Source organism: Enhydra lutris, unplaced genomic scaffold, assembly GCF_002288905.1.
Source record: "Enhydra lutris kenyoni isolate GAN:26980312 unplaced genomic scaffold, ASM228890v2 scaffoldscaffold71, whole genome shotgun sequence".
NCBI lineage: Eukaryota > Metazoa > Chordata > Mammalia > Carnivora > Mustelidae > Enhydra > Enhydra lutris.
The window spans coordinates 6,837,697-6,865,163 of NW_019154155.1; the positions used below are offsets into that span (position 1 = coordinate 6,837,697).

Consider the following 27,467-nt stretch of genomic DNA (forward strand, 5'->3'; position numbering starts at 1 on the left):
CTATACTTAAAAAAAGAAAACTCAGCAAAAAATGAGTTTGTTTTGGGAGAATAGGTAACAGAAGAATGGTGAATTGTTGATACTCAGAGACAATGTTTTTGAGATGATGTTTTTGCCTCTTATTATGAAAGATTTCAAAGTAGGCAGTTTGGAAGAGAATTAGGGCTATTTTTGTCATGTGTCCGGGGGAAATCTATTGATAATCTTGTTGGTTTTTTTTTTTTCGTAGGTAGAAAAGGTTTACAAGAATGGGTGCCATGTTATATTGTTTCCAAATGGAACTCGAAAAGAAGTGGGTGCAGATGGAAAGACTGTCACTGTCACTTTCTTTAATGGTGATGTGAAACAGGTCATGCCAGATGAGAGAGTGGTAAGTTTCCCTAGGAATGTTTTTCTCCATGGCTTAAACATCTCTAGAGAAAACACATACTGACTTTGTGTCTTTACAGATCTATTACTATGCATCTGCCCAGACCACTCACACTACTTATCCAGAAGGACTAGAAATCTTACATTTCTCAAGTGGACAAATAGGTAAAAACTTGCTCTGCCCTCTTCTAGTTAACTCTTTCCTTTCTTTAAAATTAAATACTTATAGTAAATAAGTATTAATTATTTATAAGTAAATATTTACAGTAAATACTTTTTAAAACAGAAAAACATTTCCCAGATGGGAGAAAAGAAATCACATTTCCTGACCAGACTATCAAAAACTTATTTCCTGATGGACAAGAAGAAAGCATTTTTCCAGATGGTACAATTGTAAGAGTACAAAGGTATGATTTCTGTTAAATTTGCTTCTAGATTTGCCAAATTTCAACTTCTATTTCCAAGTGAATTTTTAAAATCTTAAAACATCTATGTCATTCAGAATTTCAGTAAGTTTAGCAGTGAGTACAGATACACACTTTGAGAGCATACTCATAGCATATTCTTTTCTGTTCAGCATTTTGGAGTTTAGAACTAGAGACATATAGGTTCTAATATATAGTCTATAACCTAGAAACTTAAAGGAAATCTGTATAGCACTTCACAAAAGGGGAATGGCAAGTATTTGTACAGAAATGAATTTGGTGGCGTGCCTGGGTGGCTCATGTGGTTAAGTATCTGCCTTTGGCTCAGGTCATGATCCCAGGGTCCTGGGACAGAGCCCCACATGGAGCTTCATGCTCGGTGGGGAGTCTCCTTCTTCCTTTCCCTCTGCCCCTCACCTCTGCTCATACTCTCTCGAATAAATAAAATCTTTAAAAAAGAAATTAATTTGATGAAATATGAAAACAGTAAATATTTAAGACACAGAGAAAGAAAGCTACCCTATCAGTTTTTAAGAATAATCGAACAATGATGGCAGTATTTGAATTAGACTGTATCTCTTCTGTCTTATATTTTGATTTTCTGGATATCCCTGTCCCTGCCTGATTAGTATTTTAGTCCTCTGGCCTCCCTGACTCAATTCTTTAAAATAGCAGCTTCTTTATCCTTCTGAGTGTTACATTTCTTGAAATTAGAGACTTCCTAAGTCCACAATACAGAGCTTTTTGTAGTCACCATTTTAATTAAAACCATAGTGAAGGTCTGTCAAATCCACTGTCCTACTTAAGTTTGTACCCTCCTCTCCTAGAGTGTGCACGCATTTAACTACCTGAGTTCAGCAATTGAAAGTTAGCAAAAAAAAAAAAAAAAAAAGTAAATGGTAAAAACAATAAAATAATTCAATATTATAATTCAACAATTATAATTAATTAAAATATAATAATAAATAATAATTCAACAATAAAATAATTCAAATAATGTAGGAACTTTGATGTTCATGGTAGTGTTTTCCTTTAACATGGTTTGAAACTTTCTTTGGTGCTCAACTAAATAAATACCAATCTCTCCTAAAACTTGAGGAAAATCTTATGTGTAAATTATACTTTGAGCAATTTCAGAAGCGTTTCCATCTTTTTCTTAACTCTTATGTTTGAAATTTTTTATAATAAAAAGCAGAGAAAATAATATGAAAAACTCCATGTACCCATCCGTCCATCTTCAACAAATATTAACTTGTGGCCAGTCTTTTTTCATCTACATTCAAGCAAATCCCAGATATCAGATAATTCAGGATTATTTTGGCATTTTTTATTTATAGTGGTTCTTCAACTTCACTGTGCATTAAAACCACCTGGAAGAATTGTTCAATTGCAGATTGCTGGGCCTCACCCCAATAATTTGCATTACTAATAATGTCTCAGGTGATGCTGTCTGTCATCCCTGGTCCTGGGGCTGCACTTGATAAAAGAGTGGCTCTCAAAACGGCTTTTTGGTCTAACACTTATATGTGGCATAAAGCCATTACATTCACATAAAATTTGAGAAATAACCAAAATAGAAAAAACTACTGAGTTGAGAAATGGTGATTCACAATCTGTAGCCTAGCTTTGTGTTTCTAACGGCACATAAAGATTTAGATTCAGTTTGAATGTCCTGCACACACATCAAGCAGTCCACTTGGGATTAACAGCTACTTTGTTGCACTGCTTCAGAATAGGTCTTAAATCTGATTTATGGCCCTTCCCAGGGATATAAATACTCTTCTCCAACCTGATAAAGAGCAAGCACTCAGACTGCTTATAACTTAGTGAAAAGGATAAAGGTCAAAACTGAAAACCATTTATTTATAAGATTTTATTTATTTATTTGACAGAGAGAGACACAACGAGAAAGGGAACATAAGCAGGGAGAATGGAAAGGGAGAAGTAGGCTTCCTGTCGAGTAGGGGGCCCGACATGGGGTTTGATCCCAGGACCCTAGAATCATGACCTGAGCCAAAGCCAGACCTTTAATGACTGAGCCACCCAAGCTCAGTCATTAAAAATTTTAAAAATTAAAATTTTTAAAAAGATTTTATTTATTTGAGAGAGTGAGAACACACAAGCAGGGGAAGTGGCAGACAGAGGGAGAAGCAGTCTCCCCACTGAGCAAGGAGCCTGACAGGGGGCTCAATCCCAGGACCCTGGGATCATGACCTGAGCCCGAAGGCAGCCACCTAACTGACTGAGCCATCCAGGCACCCCTGAAAGCCATATTTTAATATAATGTCCAATTTTTCTTAGAGGCAGAATATATATAAAATTAAAAAACCTAAGCATTTTGTAATGAAAACATAAATTCATTAAAAACTTTTCATGGGCACATTTAAGTGGTAATCTGGTCAATGGAACTATCATCTTGAAGCAGAAAGAGGGTAGAAAGAATTTTTAAAGAAGGTACTGTGCAGGGAGAGGACCAGTGGAGATTCTAGGATAGGAGAGAACTGCCAGAATCAAAAAGCCACTTTTAGAGCATTTTCCTATTGTATATTTAATACTTTAATTAAATTTTATTTTAAATTTACAGAGATGGCAACAAAATCATAGAGTTTAATAATGGCCAAAGAGAACTACACACTGCCCAGTTCAAGAGACGGGAATATCCAGATGGCACTGTTAAAACTGTATATACAAATGGTCATCAAGAAACAAAATATACATCTGGTCGAATAAGGGTTAAAGACAAGGATGGTAATGTTCTAATGGATACAAAATTGTAATGATCCTGTGCCTGACTAATCATGAAATAACATTAACCGATTTTCTTGTTAAAAAATGTACATTTCTGTGGTTACTGTGGTTTAATTTATATATGGTGTGTATGTGCGTGTGTGTGTGTATATATATATATATAAATGGAAAAGACTGGATTATAAAATAAAACATAGCTTTTTACATTCTTTGAAATGTACAAGAACAGCTTTCATTTTTAGTTCACTTGTCTTTCTACAGTTAAATGCATGACTTAGGAAAGCATTATTTGTTATAAAATGAATGGGCAAAAATAATGAGGCATTTCTTTTGAAGATGGTTATAAAAACCAAGAAGTACAAGAAATAAAACAGCACAGATATTCCATGAGCACATCAGCCATAAAACAAGGACTTGCAGAAAAAGTTTACTTGAGGAGTAAGAGAATGTCTCCAGTCAGAATATACTGTGTTCAATTAGAACTAAAATTAAAGCATTTTATCTACTGAAGAGGTTCTTTAGTTGTAATAGAATGGGAAATTAAAACACTGAATGAATACAGACAGATCAAACACCAAAAGAGGTAGAAGAATTCATTCTGTGAGTACAGATAAGCACAGGAGAAAACATTTACTGTGGTGGTATGTAATGGTTAAAATGGGAGACTTGAGAATGGAGGGGGTGGGAAAAATCACTAGAGCTCGTGTTAAAGATCAACCACAGTTACCTTGATGTTAAAACCTATAAAACTATATAGGTTGACAGAAGCAAGATGTCCTTGAAGGAAGGACAGGTTATCTACATATCAATTTACATAATAATTACAGGTTGTATAGTCCTTTAAAGTGCAATACACAGTAATACTGGCAATGACTCCCACTTTTAAAAATAGCTAAATGTATCAATTCTAGGTGATTTTAGAAATGAGTGTGAAAAAAGTTACAAGCTTATCAAATAAGGAGTTATATATATTATTTCAGGATAAAAAAGGATTTTTAAATGAGACACATTGCAAACTTAAAAGGTTGACGAATGAAAAGTGTGTCCAAAGATACCACAAAAAAGAAAAGATGACCCATAGACTAGAAGATATATATATTTGACAAAGGATTAATATCCAGAATATATAAAGAATTCCTACAAATAAACAAGATAATTACAAACAACTCAATAGAAAAATGGACAAAGGATATGAACAAGTAAACAAGTAACTATTAAACCAGTGAATACATACTGAAATAATGAGATACTTTTTTTATATTAGAATCAATACTGGCAAATAACAGTGTGGCCACACCACACATTGCCAAGGAACTCAGACTACTGATGGTAATAAATTGAGTAAATCCACTTTTTGGAAAGCAATTACCGCATGACCCAGTAAGTTTCACTAGTAAGTATATATACTAGAAAACCCATAATGTGTACACAGGGGCCCTACAGAAGAATATTTGTAATTGAGAAAAAAACTGGTAACAACCTAAATATCAGGGGCGCCTGGGTAGCTCAGTGGGTTAAAGCCTCTGCCTTCGGCTCAGGTCATGATCCCGGGGTCCTGGGATCAAGCCCCGCATCGGGCTCTCTGCTCAGCAGGGAGCCTGCTTCCTCCTCTCTCTCTGCCTGCTTTTCTGCCTACTTGTGATCTCTGTCTGTCAAATAAATAAATAAAATCTTTAAAAAAAAAAAAAACAACCTAAATATCAGCAGAATTATGTGCAGAGATGGATAGGAGAGTGAAAGTGAATAAAAAAAAAAGTTCTGCATACCAACATGGATAAACAGCACAAATAGTGAGAAAATTAAAGGTGCAATAGCACACTCATTAAAAATATATATAGCAGCAGTATACCTTGCTTTATGGATGCATTCATATGCAGTAAAATAAGAATGTAAGGATAATAAACACCAAAGTCACAACAGTGTTCACCTCTGCAGGGAAGAGAATAATTGGGGAAGGGCACTACAGGAGTCTTCAAATGTACTGAGAGGTCTGCTGTCTGAAACAATATACATTCATAATAAAATGAACTACATTTTTTTCATGTGCCTAAAATATGAAATTATTATAAAGTAAATCCAGAAAATATTTGAAAGCAAGTATTTATTAACTCTTTCAAACAACTACTGACAGTTTAACATGTAAGAAAAAAAAAAGGCCAGCACTATTGCAGAACAAGTCAAGAAAAATAAGCCTGAAATGGCTTATGCATAACAGAAAACTTTCTTCTAGGCTGCTGTATAGATGCTCTGCACTGTATACCTGAAAAAAACAAAATGTATGTTATTTTAAAACATTTGCTTAAGTAAATGTTCAGGCTAGTTACTGAATCACTTGTTACATTTCTGTGGATGAATAAATAGCTGGTTACCCAAGTATTTTAATAGCTTTGTTACTAGGTCATGGATTGTTCAATGGTGTTCTGTGCATACCATATACTAATGTGCTTAAATTACTTAAAGTGTCCACTTCCTTCTGCTCTTCTGCCCATCCCCAGCAACTATCTGTTACTATGATAGTCATTTCAAGCATTCTTACAGATGGAGATCCTCTTTGATTCTGGTATTCGATAGGTGTAAAGGGCCTATGAAGAAGTTTAGAAGAGAGATTCTTGTTGAGCTTTGTTGTCATTCTTCGAGAAATCAAGGAAAGTCTGAAGGTGCTTTTATGGGTAATTTAGCATTAATCTCCACTGTATAAGTCACATGCAGGAACAAGAAGTCATGATACTTACATCATTCATCTTGGTCCGCCAGCCCCATTTCCACTAATGACATATGAACTGGATATTGTTCATCTTCATATAATGTCACTATTTGTTCTGGTGCCTGAGCCTAAAATTAAAAGATAGTTGTCAAAAAAATACAGTAAGGTCTTTGCTGGTTTTCCCCTCCTACATCTGGCCTATATAACATAGGAAGGAAAACGCACTCTCCAAATTTATTAATAATTTATATTTTAAAAAGGTTTTTGTGATGATTTCCTATTAAATCCATTCTTTCCATTCTTATACTTTATTTAAAATGTAACTCCAGGGTGCCAGTGTGGCTCAGTTGGTTAAGCAACTGCTTTTGGCTTGGGTCATGATCCTGGACTCCCAGGATCGTGTCCCACATCAGGCTTCCTGCTCTGTGGGGAGTCTGCTTCTCCCTCTGACACTCCCAGCTCTCATGCTCTCTTTCAAATAAATAAAATCTTTAAAAAAAAAAAAAAAGTAACTCCAACACAAAGTTTTCCTAGATTAAGCCAATGGGCTTTAACACTACCATCCCTGTTAAGATTCAATTATATTCTATCTAGAAGGCCTTAAGCTTTTATGCATAAACTAGCCAAATTATGAGTTATTCATAGAGATGAATAAATACATGTCTGTAAGAATACTTACTAGCCCTGTCTGTATTTTTACTGGCTCCTTGAGAGAAACTGTGTATAGCTATTTACACTACTCTGACACACAAAAGCATGGTACGTACGGAGATTTTCAAAAAGCACTTTCTAGTGAAAGCACTGTTACATTAAGAGTTCACTCTTGTCAGAGCCAGTACATCAGGAATCTGCAAATCCTGGGTCCCAAAATCAGGGTAGGTTGGGCTGAAAACAACAGTGTTGAGGATTAAGGTGAATTAGAGTATATTTCCATTCAAAGGAGTTGTTATGACTTCAGCTGACTGCCATTTTGGAAAAGAGACCTAGGATTCCTAGAATTTATAATATTTAATCAGAAATACAGACTTTTAAATTTTTTTTAAATTTTTTAAAAAGATTTTATTTGAGAGAAAGAGAAAGCATGAGGGGGGAGGGTCAGAGGGAGAAGTGGGCTTCCCACCAAGCAGGGAGCCCGGTGTGGGACTTGATCCTAGTATGCTGTGATCATGACCTGAGCTGAAGGCAGATGCGTAACGACTGAGCCACCCAGGTGCCCCCAAAATAGAAACTTTTTTGGGGGTAAGTTTTTCCAATTTTAAAACAAGTTCAGGCCAGATTCTGCCTATGGACGTCCCCTTTGTGACATGCTAAAGCTCTAAAGAAAGCATATTTATATTAAACACAATATGAACATTTGAACATTTATTTTTTAAATAAATGTATGTATGTGATATAGGGGTATGTGTATTGATTGTGTGGTATGTTTGGTGTGTGTGTTGTATGTGTAGTGTGTACATGGGTATGTGTGTACAGTATGTATTGTATTTTTTTTTTTATGATTTATCAATTAGGGAGAGAGAGTACGTGTGCCTGAGCAGTGGGAAGAGGAGAAGGACAAAGAATCTCAAGTAGATTCCCTGCTGAGTGCAGAGCCCTACACAGGGCCTGTGTCAAAATCACAAGTTGGGCACTTAACCAATTGAGCCACCCAGGCCCTCTGTGCATGTATATTCTATATGTTATGCATTTTGTCTTTTTCTGTGTGTTATGGGTGGTGTTGAATAATATATGTGTGATGTGTGTTTTGTTTTGGTATTGTAGGTTTGTGAGGTATATGTGTAGTGTTGGTATATGTGTGGTGTATTTGTGGTGTTTGGAATTTCTGTAGTGTGTGGTATATTTTTGTGTGTGGTTTTGTGTAGTGTTATGTGTGGTTTGTGTTATGTCTAGTTTGTGTGTGCTGTATGGAGTGTATGATGTTGTGTGCTGTATGTATGTAGTGCCTGTGGTGTATGAACAGTGTGACTGTGGTTTTGACTGGTGCAGGGTGTATCTGTGGTGTATGTGTTGTGTGTGTTTAGTATGTGTGCATTATGTGTATGCGTGCGATGTGGGTACATGGTATGTCAAACATGTATGCATATATGTAAAGCATATATGTATGTAAAGCATAAGTGTGTTGTATTTGGTTTATGAGTGGTGTGCATGATGTTTAAGTGTTGTCTGATGTATTTGATATATGTGTAGTATGTGTGGTGAATAAATAGTGTATTGATTTCATGTGTGCACAGTATGTGTTTGGTGTGTTTATGTTCCATGTGTTTTGTGTATTGTGTGCTATCTTCCTTAGTGTATAGTGTATGCTGTTGTCTGTTGTGAGTGGTGTGTGTGTTCCAGTGTTGTGTGTTTATGTGGTGGTGGTTATGTGTGGTGGTGTGTGAATGAAATTTCTACACTGTGCATTGTCTATTTTATGTGTGTGTGTGTGTGTGTGGTGTTTTTGTGGTGTATGTGTGATATGTGTGTACTCTATGTTTAGTTAGTGTGTGTTGTGTATTTGGAATATGTATGATATGTCTTGTGTGTGTGCTATATGTGCACTGAGTGTGGTTTTTATGTGGTGTATGGTGTGTCTGAGGTATATGTATGGTGTGTGTAAAACGTGTGCAGTATATGTGTGTGCATGGTGTGTGTGTACTGTGTGTCAGGTTATGTGTGGCATGTGGTATCTGTGATTATGGTATGTTATATGTGGGGTGTGTAAGTACTGAGTGATGTGATATGTGATGAATAGGTGTTGGGTGTGCAGTTTGTAGTAGAGATGTGATGTAGGTGTGTGTATGAGGTCTGAATATTTTTTGAGTGATGTGTGTATGTTATGTTTGGTGTGTGTTGAATGGTGAGTATATGGTGTTTGGGTGTTGTGGTTGCAATTTATTTTGTATGTTCTATGTGTGTAGTATGTGCTATATGTTTCTCTATTATGTGCATGGTGTGAGTGTTGTATGTGTGGTGTTTTTCAGGGGCGTGTATTTTTGAGCTGTTCATGTGGTGTTGGTTATATGTGGTGTCAGCAGTGAATATGTGGTATATGAATGGTACTTTTGTGGTTTTGTGGTGTTTGTATGGTGTCTGTTCTATATGTAGTGTTTGTGTGTCTTGTATGTTTTGTTTAATTCTTGTTTTGTGTGTTCAGAGTGTGTAGTGTATTATGTGTGGTATATGTGTGCTCTGAGTGTAGTTTTATGATGTGTGTGGTGTGTTTGTGGTATGTGTAATGTGTGGGAAAGGTTTTCAGTATGTGTGTGTTATGTGTTTTTTTGTATGGCATACAGTATATGTTGTATGTGTGGTCTGTGGTGTATGGGTGCCTGTATGCCATATATTTTGGCATATTTTATATCTGTAAGTGTACTGTGCCTTGTATATTTCTTTGTGTGTGGTATGTGTGGAACATGAGTGTTGTATGTGTTTATTTGAATCTTTTGATGCAGGTTCTATTGCATTAAACAATTCAAAATTACTACAGTTCAGTCCTTTCCATGGCTTTGACCAGAATTCCCATTCTGGGAATGAAGTTTAATGTCACTTCGAGACCCACTCATTCACTTATCATTGGACTGTCTACTAAGGAGGAGCTCAAATACCATATCCTATCCTGATCTGTACAGAGGGAAGTAGTCCTTCTTGTACCTATATTTTATAGAATGTATTTCATTCTACCTCATATTTACAAATGGTTTACAAATGTTTCATTTCTCTCACTGATTTATGAGTTCTTGATTATAGGATACTCATCTTGATCATTTTAATCTTATTCATTACATCAGTTATATTTTATGTCATTGTAGGGCTAATAAAAATTTGCTAAATATAAACTGAAGCATAATTTTAACAAGCCTTAAAATTAATCTTGTAGTATTTACAGATTTATATGTTTTAAAGCATTTTTTTTTTTTTTTGCATCTAGAGTTGCATAGATAGAAAGCACTTTAGAAAGTGGCTAGGGACCCTAGAAATATCTTCAATAAGATTTTGGATAATTAAGATAGATAGTTACCATGGAAGAAGCATAAAGTTGTTTTCCTTGAAGACAGTCTATCATAGCCCACAGTGCTTCCATGCTCCATTTGGGACAATATGGTATTCTTGTCTTTCCTGGATCTCTTAAGGGAGGTTTAAACCCTGCCAAGAGAACCTTTATGGCGCGGGCTGGATACTGCATAAGGTGAAGAGGAATTTGACGCAGTCTGTCACAAAAGAAATTCTTAAAATGTTCAGAATGTCACAATTAAAATTCTCTAATAGTTAAAACTGCAATGGGAAAAATTTATGACATTGGATTTGGCAATGAATTAGCTGTGATCTCAAAAGCATAAACAACAAAAGAAAAAAAAATCTGACTACAGCAAAATTAAAAACTGCAAAGGACATAATCAACAGTGAAAAAGCAACCTACAGGATGAGAGAAAATATACACTAAAAAGTAGACATTTCTCCAAGGAAGATATAGAAATGGCCAACAACCACATGACATGGTGCTCAATATCCTTAATCACCAGGAAAATGCAAATCAAAGCCACAGTGAGATACAACCTCACATCCATTAAAGTGGTTATTTTAAAGTGCCTGGGTGGATCAGTTGGTTAAGTAACTGCCTTTGGCTCACGTCATGATCCTGAAGTCCCAGGATCAAGTCTTGCATCAGGCTCCCTGCACAGCAAAGAAGTCTGCTTCTCCCTCTGGCCCCCCTGCTTCTCACGCTCTCTTTCTCTGTTTCTCAAATAAATTTTTTTAAAAAGGTGGCTACTATCAAAGCACCAGAAAATACGAAGTGTTTGAGGATGTAGAGAGAGACTGGAATTCTTGGACACTTAGGTACAGCTGCTATGGAAAACAGTTTGCTGGTTTCTCCAAATACTAAAAATAGAATGAGTATGATCCAGCAATTCCAGTTCTCATATACCCCCAAAGAATTGAAAGCAGGGTCTTGAAGAAATATATGTACACTCATGTTCATACCAGCATTATTCACAATAGCTACAAGGTGGAATCAACACAAATACCCAAATATCCATTTATCCATGGATGAATGGAGGAAAAAAAGGTAGGGTACACATATGATGGAATATTATTTAGCCTTAAACAGGAAGGAAATTCTGACACGTGCTACAACACGGCAAACCTTAAGGAAACTATGCTAAGTGAAATAAGCCAGTTACAAAAGGACAAATACTATATGATTCCACTTATATGGGATACCTATAATAGTTAAGTTCATAGGGAAAGAAAGTAGAATGGTGGTTGCCTGGTAGGGGGGATGAAGGGGAAATGAATGGGAAATGTTGTTTAAAGAGTACAGAGTTGCAGTTTTGCAAAATGAAGAGTTTTGGAGGTTGGCTACATAACAATGTAAGTATAGTTAACTAATTTTAACTAATTTAATTGTTAATTAAAATAGTTAAATTAGTTAAATAGTTAATGTTAACTAATTTCAAATGGTTAAGATGGCAAATTTTATGATACATGTATTTTACCACAATATCACAACAAAAAATGGAAAATAACTGGTGTTTTTCAGAGAAACTGGAATGCTTGTGTATTGCTGGTGGGAATGTAAAATGGTATAGACACTGCAGAAAAGTTTAGCAGTTCTTCAAAAAGTTTAACAAAATTACCATATGCTCCAGCAACTCCACTTCTAGGTATACATACCAAACAACTGAAAGCAGGGACTCAGCTACTTGCACAATTAATGTTCATAGCAGCATTATTCATAATAGCTGGAGGATGGACACAACCCAAGTGTCCATCAACATGTGAATAAATAAATGTAGTATTTAGGAGTATTATTTAGCCATATATATGTATATATTTATATATTTATATGTATTTATATATATTATATAATATATATAATGTAATGTATATATATTATATACAGAATTTCTGTTTGGGATTAGGAAAACATCCTGAAAATAGACAGTGGCAATAGCTGCACAATATCCTGAATATACTTAATGACAATTAAATGTATACTTAAAAATGGTTAAAATGGTAAATTCTATATTTTACCATAATAAAAAGACACAGACTTTTAAAAAAATCCTAATAAATAGCTTTAAAATAGTTTTTCTCCTAAAAGAAAAACCAAAACTTTCCCAATAATTACTATTTAAAAAACCTCTAAGAATTCTAGTTCAACTAAGCTGACAAAAATAAAACAACCTGTTTATTGTCAGTTTTTCAGTTGATCCGTAATCAACAAATTGTACCAGGACAGCTAGAGGATTAAATTCTTTAACAGACACAATCTTTGCTCTATACCATAAGCCATCATCATATTCTGCAAGGCAGGGCATTTCTGGAAAGAAAGAAAAAGGAAAAAAAATCACATTACCTTGTATTTCCTTTAAAAAACAAATTTTTAAATACAGAAAAGTATAAAGAAAATGTAATCATAAACTCATCATTCGGATTTAATCAAACAATAGTCTGTCATATGTTGGATTCTGCTTTTTTCTGTTTATAATTTATACAACTTGTTTTTCCTAATTCCTAAGAATTAAGCTCTTAAGAAAGGCACTTCTCCCATTCTCATAGTTTCTAGTTCTGCCCATGGCTTCAACTATTCTTCAATTCCCGCACTTGTTAGACCCCCAAAATTTTTCATTTAAGCCATCATCTTCTGCAGAAGACAATAAAATAGTTTCTGCTATTCCTTTCAGTTTTGAATTTAAAAAATTCAATTGCCTTCTTTAAAATTCTTCAGGGGCATTATAACCATCTGCAATATCAGGTGCTTAGTACTGCAATTATAGGGTTCTTCACAATTATTCCCAACCAACTCCTATCACATATTTCCAAGTGTTACCTAACTAGAATTACCTAAACTTCTATTTTAGTTCATGGCAGTTCCCTGTAATTAAAATGTTCCCCTATGCCCTTTTCTGGATAAACATCTCTTTCAAAGATCAGCTCCAACATGATTTTTATAAAAAGCCCTAACTACTCCTAGTCGTAGTTTCTCTGTGACCTGATGGTAGTGTGCATACACCTTTGATATGAGCTGTTATTTTCATAATGAACCTGGTTTTCTTGTCCCATTAGTTCTTATGTGCAGAACTGTATTTGTATTGCTAATATAGCCCCTGTTACAAGCAATTGCCCAATAGAAAATGTGCTAATAAATGAATGCCAGGCTTGAGTAAAACTGTGGAAAAATTGGTATAATATGTATTCCCTTCTCTACAGACATTTTCAGATTTGAGTAGATGGAACACACTTTGAGCTCTTTCTTGCCCTACTTCCATCCCTCTCTTTATATTATCATATTCTTTTCTACATAATCTCCACAGAAGTGTAGCTGTGGGCAAGTAATATTTAAACACTACATGACTCTAATGTACAAAGATTTTTATCAAAGAGTTTTAGATAATTTCTTGTGTTTATTGAAAAGATTATCAATAGAATAGTAAAGAATGTCTTCTAATTGAGCTGTCTGCACAGTATGCAATTGACTGAATCACTGTTAACAGTCTCAACTTTTACCATTTCCATCCTTAAAAACATGGCTGAAAGTTCATCTCAAAATAGAAGTAAAAAAATCAAAAACCAAAAAACGCAGCCAACCTAGTTGTGTTATTTTAACCTACACACCTTTTTAATATGCACTTGGTTATGAATCAACTTGTACATATGCATACTTAAAAAAAAAACTTATTGAATAAAAAAATACCTACAGAAAAAAATAAAATACTCACAGAAAAAATAAAATGCCCACAGAAAATGGAGCTATATGTAATTCCATGAATGATCACATTACACACAGAATGCTTCTGCTACTTCCCTTGAGACAAGAAGACAATGAGGAAGGAACTGCTTCTTCCAGACTATAAATCTGAGTTTATAAAAAGTAAAAATCATGAACTTATTCTTCCACTCATTCAACAAATGTTTATGAGCACTGAACGTGCGCAAGGTACCCTTCTAACTGCTAATGACACAGCAGTACAAAGAGTCCCTGTTCAGAGTGCTATTTAAAAAAGGAACAGAAGCCATGGAGAAAAATGGCATAGGAGAGGGTGGCAGGCAGTGCTACTTTATATGGGGAGGACAGGGAAGACCTGCAATATGGAGACAGTTAAGCAGAGATCTAAACTGCTTACAGTTTGGGGGAAGAACATTCTAGGCAGAGGGAATAGCCAGTGCTGTTTATCACCAAAACATGAGTCACAACTAATTAAAATCTCATTGAGTAAAATCAGGTAAGACTTTAGGCTGATGTTTTCCTTTGCTTTAGCATATCTTTTGATATGTACAAAATGCTATGAATAAATCTATATATCACATACTGATAAAAATGTATAGACACACAAACACAAAAAGACACACACACACAAAATGTAGACACCACTCTTGCTTTTCAGAAATTGTCAACACCAGTAATAAGATGCATTTTATTCATAGAAGAATCACATATATTTACTAAATATGGGTAGAAATGGATTAGAAAGAAAAAAACATGATTTGACCTATCCTGACAGGACAGGACAATCTGAGCTCCCCTACACTACTTCAAATTATCAGTGTAGATAGTTTGCAATTAAAATTACTGCCATTCAGGTGTGAATGACAACTCTACAATTAACTCAACAATTTGAGCTAATGGCAAAACCTCAAGCTTAGAAAAATGATCTTTATGCAATTTTTCAATACAGCCTGAGTTTTAGAAAATGGAAATGACCCAAGGCAGTTATTTCCCTTCTCTTACTTTATTCATCTAGAAAATGAGAAAGATCATCTATAGAGTGTCTTGAGGAATCAAAGAGATCATGCATATAAAGTGTATAAAAATATCATGATTTCACTCATGTGGAATTTAAGAAATAAAACATATATAAAGGGGAAGGGAAGGAAAAATAAGATGAAAACAGAAAGGGAGACAAAATATAAGACACTTTTAACTCTAGGAAATAAATGGCTGCTGGAGGGGAGGCAGGTGCAGGGGATGGGTAACTGGGTGATGGACATTATGGAGGCCATTCGATGTATGTAATAAGCACTGGGTGTATGCAACTGATGAATCACTAAGTTCTACTTCTGAAACTTATAATACACTATATGTTAATTAAATTGAATTTAAATAAAAAATTTAAAAATACATCAGTTAACATTAGAAATAGCTGAAACTCAAAAGCCCTTAAAACAAAACAATGGTTTATTAAGAATCCCATTTTACTCAGAAGATTTAGTATACCTGTTCTAAAATCTGTCAGAGGAGGAAATGTCTCCACATTCTTATTAAACCTCCGCAGTGCTTCATTAAGGCTCTCAGACTCAGATTCCCAGCTGATTCCACTGTCATCTGTATCACTATGCTGGTTAAACAGATTACAACTTTCTACAGAATCAAGGCAAATATACACCTAAGTGGGGGAAAGAGAAGGAAAAAAAACTTTCAAATTCTGTAATGTTTAATATTCATTTATATGGACAAAATTACTGTGGTAGTCTCTAACAATGGATCCCGATGATACCTTGTACAGTCCCCCTCCCACATGATACCAGAATTGATCTTTGTGACCAAAAGATAATGACATAAGTGATGATATATGACTGCTGAGACCAGATCATCAAAGACATGTGGCCTCTGTCTTGGTGGTATGCTCTTTCTACAACTGTTCTCTCTCAGGAAAGCATGCAGCCATGTTCTTAGCAGACCAGTGGGGAGGCCCACAGGGCCAAGAACTGAGCTTTCCAGGTAACATCCATGGGAGTCTTTTTGGAATTGGGTCTTGCAGCGTGCCCCAAGCCCCCCCACTATCTTGGCTGAGCACCTGTTAATGAGAGATCCTAAGCCAGCACTTAATTAACTAGCTCCGGGATTTCTGACTCTCATATGTGTTTTAAGCTGCTAAGTTTGGGGTAATTTGTTATGCAGCAATAAATAACTAATATGAAAAGAAATCATTATAAAATCCTACACAGTTGTACACTGCTATCTTCCTTAATGGAATTAGCAAATTTTCCTGTGAAAGAATGGTCTAATATGTAAAACAGCTGAAGGAACTGCCTGTTCTACTTAATTTGCCACTTTTTTCTTCTTTCTTATTAGGCAAGGACATATAATTGAATTTTCTTTAGGGCACTTATTTATTCAATCAATATTTATTGAGTGACTACTATATATTAGGCAATATTCTGGATCCTGGGGACACATCTGTGACCAAAAGGGGCAAAACTCCCAGTCTTCATGTAGTTACATTCTAATAGGGAGAAGCAGACAAACATAGTAAGAAAATGTATTAGAAGGTGATAAATGGCATGGAAAAACAGAGCAGAATAAAGAGTATCTAGAGTTCAGTGTAGGAAGAGGACCAGGAAATGAGATGTTTAAGATTTCAAAGATGGAAACAGTTCTGCCTTAAAAATTTAATATTGACATAAATAGACACTTGAAACCCAGCAAGTCCTTAAGAAACACTTGCTTCATTAACAAATGTCTGAAGAGGAAATTATACAGTTGGCACACTGGAGGTCAACTATTTAAAATCAGAAAGATGAGGAGTTAAGATGGCAGAGGAGTAGGGGGACCCTGGGCTTGCCTTGTCCCTTGAACACTGCTAAATAAACATCAAATCATTCTGAACACCTGAGAAATTGATCTGAGGACTGAGAGAAGAAAACTGCACTTCTACAAGTAGAAAAATGACCACCAGGTGGAAAGTAGGGGCTGCAGAGAATGGATTGGGGGAGAAAAGAACAGTGAGTGCCATGGAGGGAAGGGAGCCCTGATTGCGGAGAGAGAGAAAAAGAGAGGGAGGGAAAGAAAGGATGAAGCAGCACGTAGGGGATGACACAAGAAAAACTGTTCTCCAAAACTACTGACTGGGAAAAAGAGAAGTGTGGATTCCCACATATTACTATAAGCATCAGAGTGCGAAGTCTGAAGTTTTAGAAGTCCATGCTATTATTGAGGTCATGCCTGGTGGGCTTAGTGGTACTCCTACTGGGAAGGAGGGCTGAGACCCTGGAATAGGCAGTATGGTCTAAGGATCCTCTAGGTAGTAAGGCGAGAAAGTTTCCCTTCTTGGAGTGCATGTGGGACTGGTGGCACAGCTTTTCCAGGGACAGAAGAACTGGTGGTGCCAACGTACCGCCCCATTCCCTAACACAGGAACAGACACCAACTGAGGGCAATAAGCCTTGGTGTTGGCTTTTTGCTACACTTAACCATAGACTCTAAACAACTGCCTGTCATGCAACTACTCTTATGGGACAAATTGGCAAATGGCAAAAGCATGGCAAGACCCTCCCCAAGAGGATCAGTGTGGATCTATGCCCAGTGGGTCCATAAAATTTAGAGTTTTGAAACCAGCCATATGCCTGAGATAAAACATAGGAGTACTGTGCCACCTACGCAGACAGACAACTTCGACAAAGACAGGGTGAAGGTAGGAATCTAACAGAAGCTGGGGGCATAAGAGGCGTGACTGTTTGCTCTTCTGTGAGGGCTTCCAGAAGAGTGGCAGGCTTGAACTCCCTACTCGGGATGAGAGAGCAGGATGACGCCATTTCCCCCTCCCCCTTCCATCAGCACTGACTGACCCCAGGGAGCAACAAAGCACCCCCCTAGTGGAGACCACCAAGCTCCACTCCCCTGTGCTTGCAAGTGCAACTCCACTAGGACAAGTCAGCCTGAGAATCAGTGCAGCAGGTTCTTCCCTAGAAAATCAGCACAAACCTCTCACATGCATCAAATCCACTGATCATAGAGTGCTGCAAAGCTTCAGTTCTAGGGGAAGTAGGATCTAGCTGTTGCTTCTCCTTTATTTTTTATTTTTAATTTTTTTTTTGGATCTAGTTTCTTTTAATAAGCAGACCAAGACACACCTAGTTAAAACTTGCCACACAGTGGACAGGGTCTAAACATGCCTCCACCACTGCAGGCAAGGAGAAACTCTGCAGAGGACTGACCTGAGGGTAGGAACATCAAAACACAGCAACAGAGTGATATAGAATCCCTCCACTTTTTTTGGACTTCTTCTTAATATAGTCATTATTCTCAGAAGCAGGAATATGACAAGCTAGCTATCATACAATAAAACAGGAACCTAGACAAAATGACAAGATGGAGGGATTCACCCTAAAAGAAAGAACGGGAAGAACTAATAGCCAGAGATTTAATCAATACAGATGTAAGTAATCTGTATGAAAAAGAATTTTAAAAATTTATAAGGATGGTAGCTGGGCTTGAAAACGAATAGAAGACATTAGAAAATTCCTTACTGCAGAGATAAAAGAACTAAAAACCAGTCAGGCTAAAATTTAAAATGCTGTTACTGACTGGATTCCTTGACAATGAGGATGGACAAAGCAGAGGAATGAATCAGTGATACAGAAGATAAAATTATGGAAAATAATCAAGCTGAAAAGAAGAGCTAAAGAAAGGTATTGGATCACAAATACAGACTTAAGGAACTCAGCAACTCCTTAAAGCTTAATAACATTCATATCATAGCAGTCCCAGAAGAGAGGGAAAAGGAGACAGAAGGTATATTTGAGCAAAGTATACTGAAAATTTCCCTAAGCTGGGAAGGAAACAGACAATGAAATCCAAGAAGCACAGAGAACTCCCATTAAATTCAGCAATGGTGGTGACCATCACCACCAAGACATATCATAGTCAAATTCACAAAATAAACAGACAAGGAAGAATCTTGAAAGCAGCAAGGGAAAAAATTCTTAACCTATGAGGGACGATGGATGAGGTTTGTAGCAGATCAATCCACAGAAACTTGACAGGCCAGAAAACAATGACAAATATATTCAACATGCCGAATGGGAGAAATATGCAGCCAACTCCTGCAAGGCTGTCTGTCATTCAGAATAGGAGAGATAAAGAGTTTCCCAAAGAAACCTAGGAGTTCATGACCACTAAACCAGTCCTGCAAGAATATTGAAGGAGACTCTTTGAGTGGGGGAAAAAAAGGACCCAAAGCAACAAAGACTAGAAAGGAAAGAAAACATCACCACAAACACCAACTTTACAGTTAACACAATGGCACTAAATTCCTCTCAATAATTACTCCGAATGTAAAGAGACTCAATGTTCCAATCAAAAGACACAGGGCATCGGAATGGATTAAAAAACAAGACCCATCAATACGCTGACTACAAGAGACTCATTTTAGACCTAAAGATACCTGTAGATGGAAAACGAGAGGATGAAGAAACATCTATCATACTAATACATGCCAAAAGAAAGCTGGAGTAGCCATACTTAAATTAGTCAAACTAGATTTTAAACCACAAATTGTAACAAGAGATGTAAAGTGGCACTATGTCATATTTAAGTGGTGTATCCAACAAGAAGACCTAACAATTACAAATATTTATGCCCCCACCTTGGGAGCACCCAAACATATAAATCAATTAACAACAAGTAAAGAAACTCATTGATGATAATACAATAATAGTAGAAGGCTTTAATACCCCCACTTACTGCAATGGACAGATTATCTAAGCAGAAAATCAACAAGGAAACAAGGCTTTGAATGACACACTGGACCAGGTGGATATAACAGACATATTCAGAATACACCAGCAGAATACACATTCTTTTTGAGTGCACATGGAACATTCTCCAGAATAGATCACCCACTGGGTCATAAATCAGCCTTCAACAAGTACAAAAAGATCGAGGTCATACCATGCATATTTTCAGACCACAACAATATGAAACTTGAAGTTAAACCACAAGAAAAAAATATGGGTGTTTACGCAAACAATGACTCATGTAATACTACATCAAAAACTAATGATGTACTGTATGGTGACTAACATAATGAAAAAAAATATGGAAAGATCAAATACATGGAGATTAAAGAACATCCTTCTGAAGAATAAACTAGTTAAACAGTAAATTAAGAAATAAAAAAATAAATGGAAGCAAACGAAAATAAAAACATGGTAGTCTAAAACCTCTGGGATGCAGCAAAAGTGATCTTAAAAGGAAATATACTGCAATGCAAATCTACATCAAGAAGCAAGAAAAGTCTCAAATGAACAACCTAACTTTACACTTCAAGGAGGGAGAAAAGGAACAGCAAATCTAAGGCCAGTAGAAGAAGGGAAATAATTAAGATCAGAACAGAAATAAATGATATAGAAACAAAAAACGCAGTAGAACAGATCAACAAAACTAAGAGCTGGTTCACTGAAAGAATTAAATTTATAAACCCCTAGCCAAACTTATTAAATAGGAAAGAGAAAAGACCTAAATAAATAATGAATGAAAGAGGACACATCACAACTACAGAACTACAAATAATTATAAGAAGAATAATTATAAGAATATTATGAGGAAGAGGAGTCAAAATGGCAGAGGAGTAGCAGGCTGAGATGACATCAGGTAGCAGGAGATCAGCTAGATAGTTAATCAAACCATTCCGAAGACCTACAAATCCAACAGGAGATTGAAGAGAAGAGCAGCAGTTCTAGAAACAGAAAATCGACCACTTTCTGAAAGGTAGGACCTGTGGAGAAGTGAATTCAAAGCGAAAAGAAGTGAGGAGAGGGGCCAGCTCCTGGCAAGCAGCAGAGCAACGGAGCACAAAATCAGAACTTTTAAAGATCTGCTCCACTGAGAGACATCGCTCCAGAGGCTAAGCCGGGGTGGAGCCGAGGACAGCATGGTCTCAGGTCCCACGGGGTCACAGAGGGATCGGGGGTGTCAGTGTCACAGAGCTTGCGACAGCAGGGAAGCAGGGAAGCCGGTACAGAGACAGAGCTGAGGAGTGAGCTCTCAACTCAGGGTTACCTTAAACTGTGATCTGTGGCACAGTTAGGCCACTGCTCTGTGAGCAGGGATCCCAAAAGTGGCAGATCCCAGGAGATCCCCCAGGGAAGACTGGCCAGGATCTGCTTTGGAGATTCCAGGTGGGGCCGTGTGCCAGAGACAGAGACGCTTGATCACAGGCTGGGTGAGCTCAGAGTACGGCTGGAGACCAGGGAGACGGAAGTGATTGAGCGCTTTTCTCTGAGGGCGCTCTGAGGAGTGGGGCCCTGAACTCTTGGCTCCTCTTCACCGGAGATTGGGAGGCCACCATTTTCATTCCCATCCTCCAGAACTCTACGGAAAGCATTCAAGGAACAAAAGCTCCGAGAGCGAACTGGAGATTACTTAGCCCGGCCCCTGGCAAGGGCGATGCAATACTGCCTTGGGCAAAGACATTTGAGAACTACAAAAGGCCCCAACCCCAGATGAGAAAGAAATCCAGCCAAGACCAAGTTCACTTATCATGGAGAACAGCAGAATTCCAGAGGAGAAAGCAAAGCATAGAATTCATGGCTTTCTCCCCATGATTCTCTAGTCTTGCAAAGTTAATTAATTAAAAAAATTTTTTTTCTTATTCTAATTTTTTAAACTTTTACTCTTTCCTCTTTTCATGTTTTTTAAACTAGTTTATCTTAACAATACCTTTCATTAAAAAAAAATCTTTTTGAACCTTCATTATTATAGTAATATTTTATCCCTCATTGTATCTAACTTTAGTTTTTGTATACCCATACGGTTTTTTCCATCTAAAAAATTTTGGGATACAACTTCTTCTAATAGATCAAAATATACCCTAAATCTAGCACAGGGCTTTGTTCTAGGCTCCAGCCTCAGCAAATTCTCTACACTTTGCTTTCTTTTCCCAACCAACTTGCTTATCAACTCCTTTTTTAAGAATTTTTAAAAAATTTTCATCTTTATACTCATATTCCATCCCTTCATCATGTTTACCCTTATTTGTGTGTGTGTGTGTGTGTGTGTGTTTTCTTTCTTTAAAATTTTGGGAGGTAGTTTCTTCTAAGACACAAAATACTCCCACAATTAAGTGGGTGGCTCTGTTCTACTCACCAGTCTAATATATATATATTTTCTTTTTAAAATTTTTTTGAACTACTTTTTACCCCCCGTTTTCCCCCCACAATTTGGAGTCTCTTATGATTTGGCTAATGCACATTTTCCTGAGGTCCTTGCCACCCTTTTACTATTTTATTCTCTCCTTCATATATTCTTATCTGGAAAAAATGAGAAGCTGGAAAAACCACAAAAGAAAGAACAAGAGGCAGTAACAAAGACTAGGGACCTAACCAATACGGACATTGGTAAAATGTCAGATCTAGAGTTCAGAATGACGATTCTCAAGGTGCTGGCTGGGCTTGAAAAAGGCATAGAAGATATTAAAGAAACCCTGTCTGGAGAAATAAAAGCCCTTTCTGGAGAAATAAAAGAACTAAAATCTAACCAACTTGAAATCAAAATAGCTATTAATGAGGTGCAATCAAAAATGGAGGCTCTCACTGCTGGGATAAATGAGGCAGAAGAGAGAATTAGTGATATAGAAGACCAAATGACAGAGAATAAAGAAGCTGAGCAAGAGAGAGACAAACAACTACTGGACCACGAGGGGTGAATTCGAGAGTGAAGCGATAGCATAAGACGAAACCATATTAGAATAATTGGGATCCCAGAGGAAGAAGAAAGAGGGGGGCTGAAGGTATATTGGAGATAATTATTGTAGAGAATTTCCCTCATATGGCAAAGGGAACAAGCATCAAAATCCAGGAGGCACAGAGATCCCCCATGAAAATCAATAAAAAAAAAAAAATCAATCAAAAAAAAGATGACACCCCGTCATCTTATAGTAAAACTTACAAGTCTTAGTGACAAAGAGAAAATCCTGAAAGCATCCTGGGACAAGAAGTCTGTAACATACAATGGTAGAAATATTACACTGGCAGCAGACTTATCCACAGAGACCTGGCAGGCCAGAAAGAACTGGCATGATATATTCAGAGCACTAAATGAGAAAAATATGCAGCCAAGAATACTATATCCAGTCGGATGGCATTGAAAATCGAAGGAGAGATTGAAAGCTTCCAGGACAAACAAAAACTAAAAGAATTTGCCAACATCAAACCAGCCATACAGGAAATATTGAAAGGGATCCTCTAAGCGAAGAGAGAGTCTAAAAGCAGTAGAGCAGAAAGGAACCGAGACAATATACAGTAACAGTCACCTTACAGGCAATACAATGGCACTAAATTCATATCTTTCAGGAGTTATCTTGAACGTAAACGGGCTAAATGGCCCAATCAAAACACAAAGGGTATCAGAATGGATAAAAAACCAAAACCTATCGATATGCTGTCTACAAGAAACTCATTTCAGACCCAACGACACCTCCAGATTTAAAGTGAGGGGGTGGAAAACAATTTCCCATGCTAATGGACATCAGAAGAAAGCTGGGGTGGAAACATATAAAGTAGATTTTAAGCCAAAGACTATAATAAGAGATGAGGAAGGACACTATATCATACTCAAAGGGTCTGTCCAACAAGAAGAGCTAACAATTTTAAATATCTATGCTCCTAACATGGGAGCAGCCAACTATATAGACCAATTAATAACAAAATCAAAGAAACAGATCGACAATAATACAATAATAGTAGGGGACATTAACACCCCCCTCACTGAAATGGACAGACCATCCACGCAAAAGATCAACAAGGAAATAAAGGCCTTAAATGACACACTGGACCAGATGGACATCACAGACATATTCAGAACATTCCATCCCAAAGCAACAGAATACACATTCTTCTCTAGTGCACATGGAACATTCTCCAGAATAGATCACATCCTGGGTCCTAAATCAGGTCTCAACCGGTATCAGAAGATTGGGATCATTCCCTGCATATTTTCAGACCACAATGTTCTGAAGCTAGAACTCAATCACAAGAGGAAATTTGGAAAGAACCCAAATACATGGAGACTAAACAGCATCCTTCTAAAGAATGAATGGGTCAACCAGGAAATTAAGAATTGAAAAAAATTCATGGAAACAAACGATAATGAAAACACAACAGTTCAAAATCTGTGGGACACAGCAAAGGCAGTCCTGAGAGGAAAATATATAGGGATACAAGCCTTTCTCAAGAAACAAGAAAGGTCTCAAATACACAACCTAACCCTACACCTAAAGGAGCTGGAGAAAGAACAAGAAAGAAACCCTAAACCCAGCAGGAGAAGAGAAATCATAAAGATCAGAGCAGAAATCAATGAAATAGAAACCAAAAAAACAATAGAACAAATCAACAAAACTAGGAGCTTGTTCTGTGGATGAATTAATAAGATTGATAAACCCCTGGCCAGACTTCTCAAAAAGAAAAGAGAAAGGACCCAAATAAATAAAATCATGAATGAAAGAGGAGAGATCACAACCAACACCATAGAAATACAAACAATTTTAAGAACATATTATGAGCAACTATATGCTAGCAAATTTGACAATCTGGAAGAAATGGATGCATTCCTAGAGACATATAAACTACCAAAACCGGACCAGGAAGAAACAGAAATTCTGAACAGACCCATAACCAGTAAGGAGATTGAAGCAGTCATCAAAAATCTCCCAATAAACAAGAGCCCAGGGCCAGGTGGCTTCCCAGGGGAATTCTACCAAACATTTAAAGAATTAACAGCTATTCTCCTGAAACTGTTCCAAAAAGTAGAAATGGAAGGAAAACTGCCAAACTCATTTTATGAGGCCAGCATCACCTTGGCCCCAAAACCAGACAAGGATCCCATTAAAAAAGAGAATTACAGACGAATATCCTTGACGAACACAGTTGCAAAAATTCTCACCAAAATACTAGCCAATAGGATCCAACAGTACATTAAAAGGATTATTCACCACGACCAAGTGGGATTTTTTCCAGGGCTGCAAGGTTGGTTCAACATCCGCAAATCAATCAATGTGATACAACACATTAATAAAAGAAAGAACAAGAACCATATGATACTCTCCATAGATGCTGAAAAAGCATTTGACACCATCCTTTCCTAATCAAAACTCTTCAAAGTGTAGGGACAGAGGGCACATACCTCAATATTATCAAAGCCATCTATGAAAAACCCACTGCAAATATCATTCTCAATGGAGAAAAACTAAAAGCTTTGCCGCTAAGGTCAGGAACACGGCAGGGATGTCCATTATCACCACTGCTATTTAACATAGTACTAGAAGTCCTGGCCTCAGCAATCAGACAACAAAAAGAAATTAAAGGCATCCAAATTGGCAAAGAAGAAGTCAAACTATCATTCTTTGCAGATGATATGATACTATATGTGGAAAACCCAAAAGACTCCACTCCAAATCTGCTAGAACTTGTACAGGAATTCAGTAAAGTGTCAGGATATAAAATCAATGCACAGAAATCAGTTGCATTTCTATACACCAACAACAAGACAGAAGAAAGAAATTAAGGAGTCAATCCCATTTACAATTGCACCCAAAACTATAAGATACCTATGAATAAACCCAACCAAAGAGGCTAAGAATCTGTACTCAGAAAACTAAAAGTACTCATGAAAGAGACTGAGGAAGACACAAAGAAATGGAAAAATGTTCCATGCTCCTGGATTGGAAGAACAAATTTTGTGAAAATGTCTATGCTACCTAAAGCAATCTACACATTTAAGGCAATCCCCATCACAATCCCACCCATTTTTTTTTTTTTTTGAAGAAATGGAACAGATAATCCTAAAATTTATATGGAACCAGAAAAGACCTCGAATAGCCAGAGGAATGTTGAAAAAGAAAGCCAAAGTTGGTGGCATCACAATTCTGGACTTCAAGCTCTATGACAAAGCTATCATCATTCAGACAGTATGGTACTGGCACAAAAACAGACACATAGATCAATGGAACAGAATAGAGAGCCCAGAAATAGACCCTCAACTCTATGGTCAACTAATCTTCGACAAAGCAGGAAAGAATGTCCAATGGAAAAAAGACAGCCTCTTCAATAAATGGTGTTGGGAAAATTGGACAGCCACATGCAGAAAAATGAAACTGGACCTTTTCCTTATACCACACACGAAAATAGACTCAAAATGGACGAAGGACCTCAATGTGAGAAAGAAATCCATCAAAATCCTTGAGGAGAACACAGGCAGCAACCTCTTCGACCTCAGCCGCAGCGACTACTTCCTAGGAACATCACCAAAGGCAGGGGAAGCAAGGGCAAAAATGAACTATCGGGACTTCATCAAGATCAAAAGCCTTTGCACAGCAAAGGAAACCGTTAACAAAACCAAAAGACAACTGACAGAATGGGAGAAGATATTTGCAAGCAACATATCACATAAAGGGCTAGTGTCCAAAATCTATAAAGAACTTAGCAAACTCAACACCCAAAGAACAAATAATCCAATCAAGAAATGGGCAGAGGACATGAACAGACATTTCTGCAAAGAAGACATCCAGATGGCCAACAGACACATGAAAAAGTGCTCCACATCACTCGGCATCAGGGAAATACAAATCAAAACCACAATGAGATACCACCTCACACCAGTCAGAATGGCTAAAATTAACAAGTCAGGAAATACCAGATGCTGGCAAGGATGCAGAGAAAGGCAGTTGGTGGGAATGCAAGCTGGTGCAACCACTCTGGAAGACAGCACGGAAGTTCCTCAAAAAGTTGAAAACAGAGCTACCCTATGACCCAACAATCGCACCACTGGGTATTTACCCTAATGATACAAATGCAGTGATCCAAAGGGGTCTGTGTACCTGAATGTTTATAGCAGCATTGTCCACAATAGCCAAACTATGGAATGAATCTAGATGTCCATCAACAGATGAACAGATAAAGAAGATATGGTGTATATATACAATGGAATACTATGCAGCCATCAAAAGAAATGAAATCTTGCCATTTGCAACGACGTGGATAGAACTAGAGGGTATTATGCTGAGTGAAACAAGTCAGAGAAAGACAGTTATCATATGTTCTCCCTAATATGAGGAATTTGAGAAGCAACATGGGGGGGCTGGGGGATAGGGAAGGAAAAAATGAAACAAGATGGGATCAGGAGGGAGACAAACCGTAAGAGACTCTTAATGTCACAAAACAAACTGAGGGTTGCCGGGGGGAGGGGGATAGGGAGAAGGTGGTTGGGTTATAGACATTGGGGAAGGTATGTGCTATAGTGAGTGCTGTAAAGTGAGTAAACCTGGTGATTCACTGACCTTTACCCCTGGAGCTAATAATACATTATATGTTAATATAATAAAAACAATATAAGAATATTATGTAAAATCATATGACAAAAAACTGGGAATTCTGGAAGAAGTGGATAAATTCCTATAAACATGTAAGTGACCAATACTAAAACAGGAAGAAATAAAAAATTTGAATAGACCCATACCAGAAAA

At 37.0% G+C, this 27,467-nt stretch overlaps 2 protein-coding genes across 2 annotated transcripts in view; one reads left to right on the forward strand and one right to left on the reverse strand.

The window, feature by feature from the left end:
* Positions 1 to 3,697, forward strand: part of LOC111159919 (centromere protein J) — a 68,303-nt gene extending 64,606 nt beyond the window's left edge. Inside the window, exons 13-16 of the mRNA XM_022522600.1 lie at positions 230 to 370; positions 450 to 534; positions 656 to 776; positions 3,379 to 3,697. Of these exons, the coding sequence (XP_022378308.1) occupies positions 230 to 370; positions 450 to 534; positions 656 to 776; positions 3,379 to 3,571 (540 nt within the window). The 3' untranslated portion in view covers positions 3,572 to 3,697. The remainder of the gene's footprint in view (positions 1 to 229; positions 371 to 449; positions 535 to 655; positions 777 to 3,378) is intronic.
* Positions 3,698 to 5,647: 1,950 nt separating this feature from the next.
* The window catches only part of LOC111159926 (ring finger protein 17), a 162,528-nt gene continuing 140,708 nt past the window's right edge, over positions 5,648 to 27,467 (reverse strand). The window contains exons 32-36 of the mRNA XM_022522609.1: positions 15,446 to 15,614; positions 12,415 to 12,550; positions 10,247 to 10,436; positions 6,275 to 6,374; positions 5,648 to 5,802 (exon numbers count right to left, since the gene is read on the reverse strand). Of these exons, the coding sequence (XP_022378317.1) occupies positions 6,276 to 6,374; positions 10,247 to 10,436; positions 12,415 to 12,550; positions 15,446 to 15,614 (594 nt within the window). The 3' untranslated portion in view covers positions 5,648 to 5,802; position 6,275. The remainder of the gene's footprint in view (positions 5,803 to 6,274; positions 6,375 to 10,246; positions 10,437 to 12,414; positions 12,551 to 15,445; positions 15,615 to 27,467) is intronic.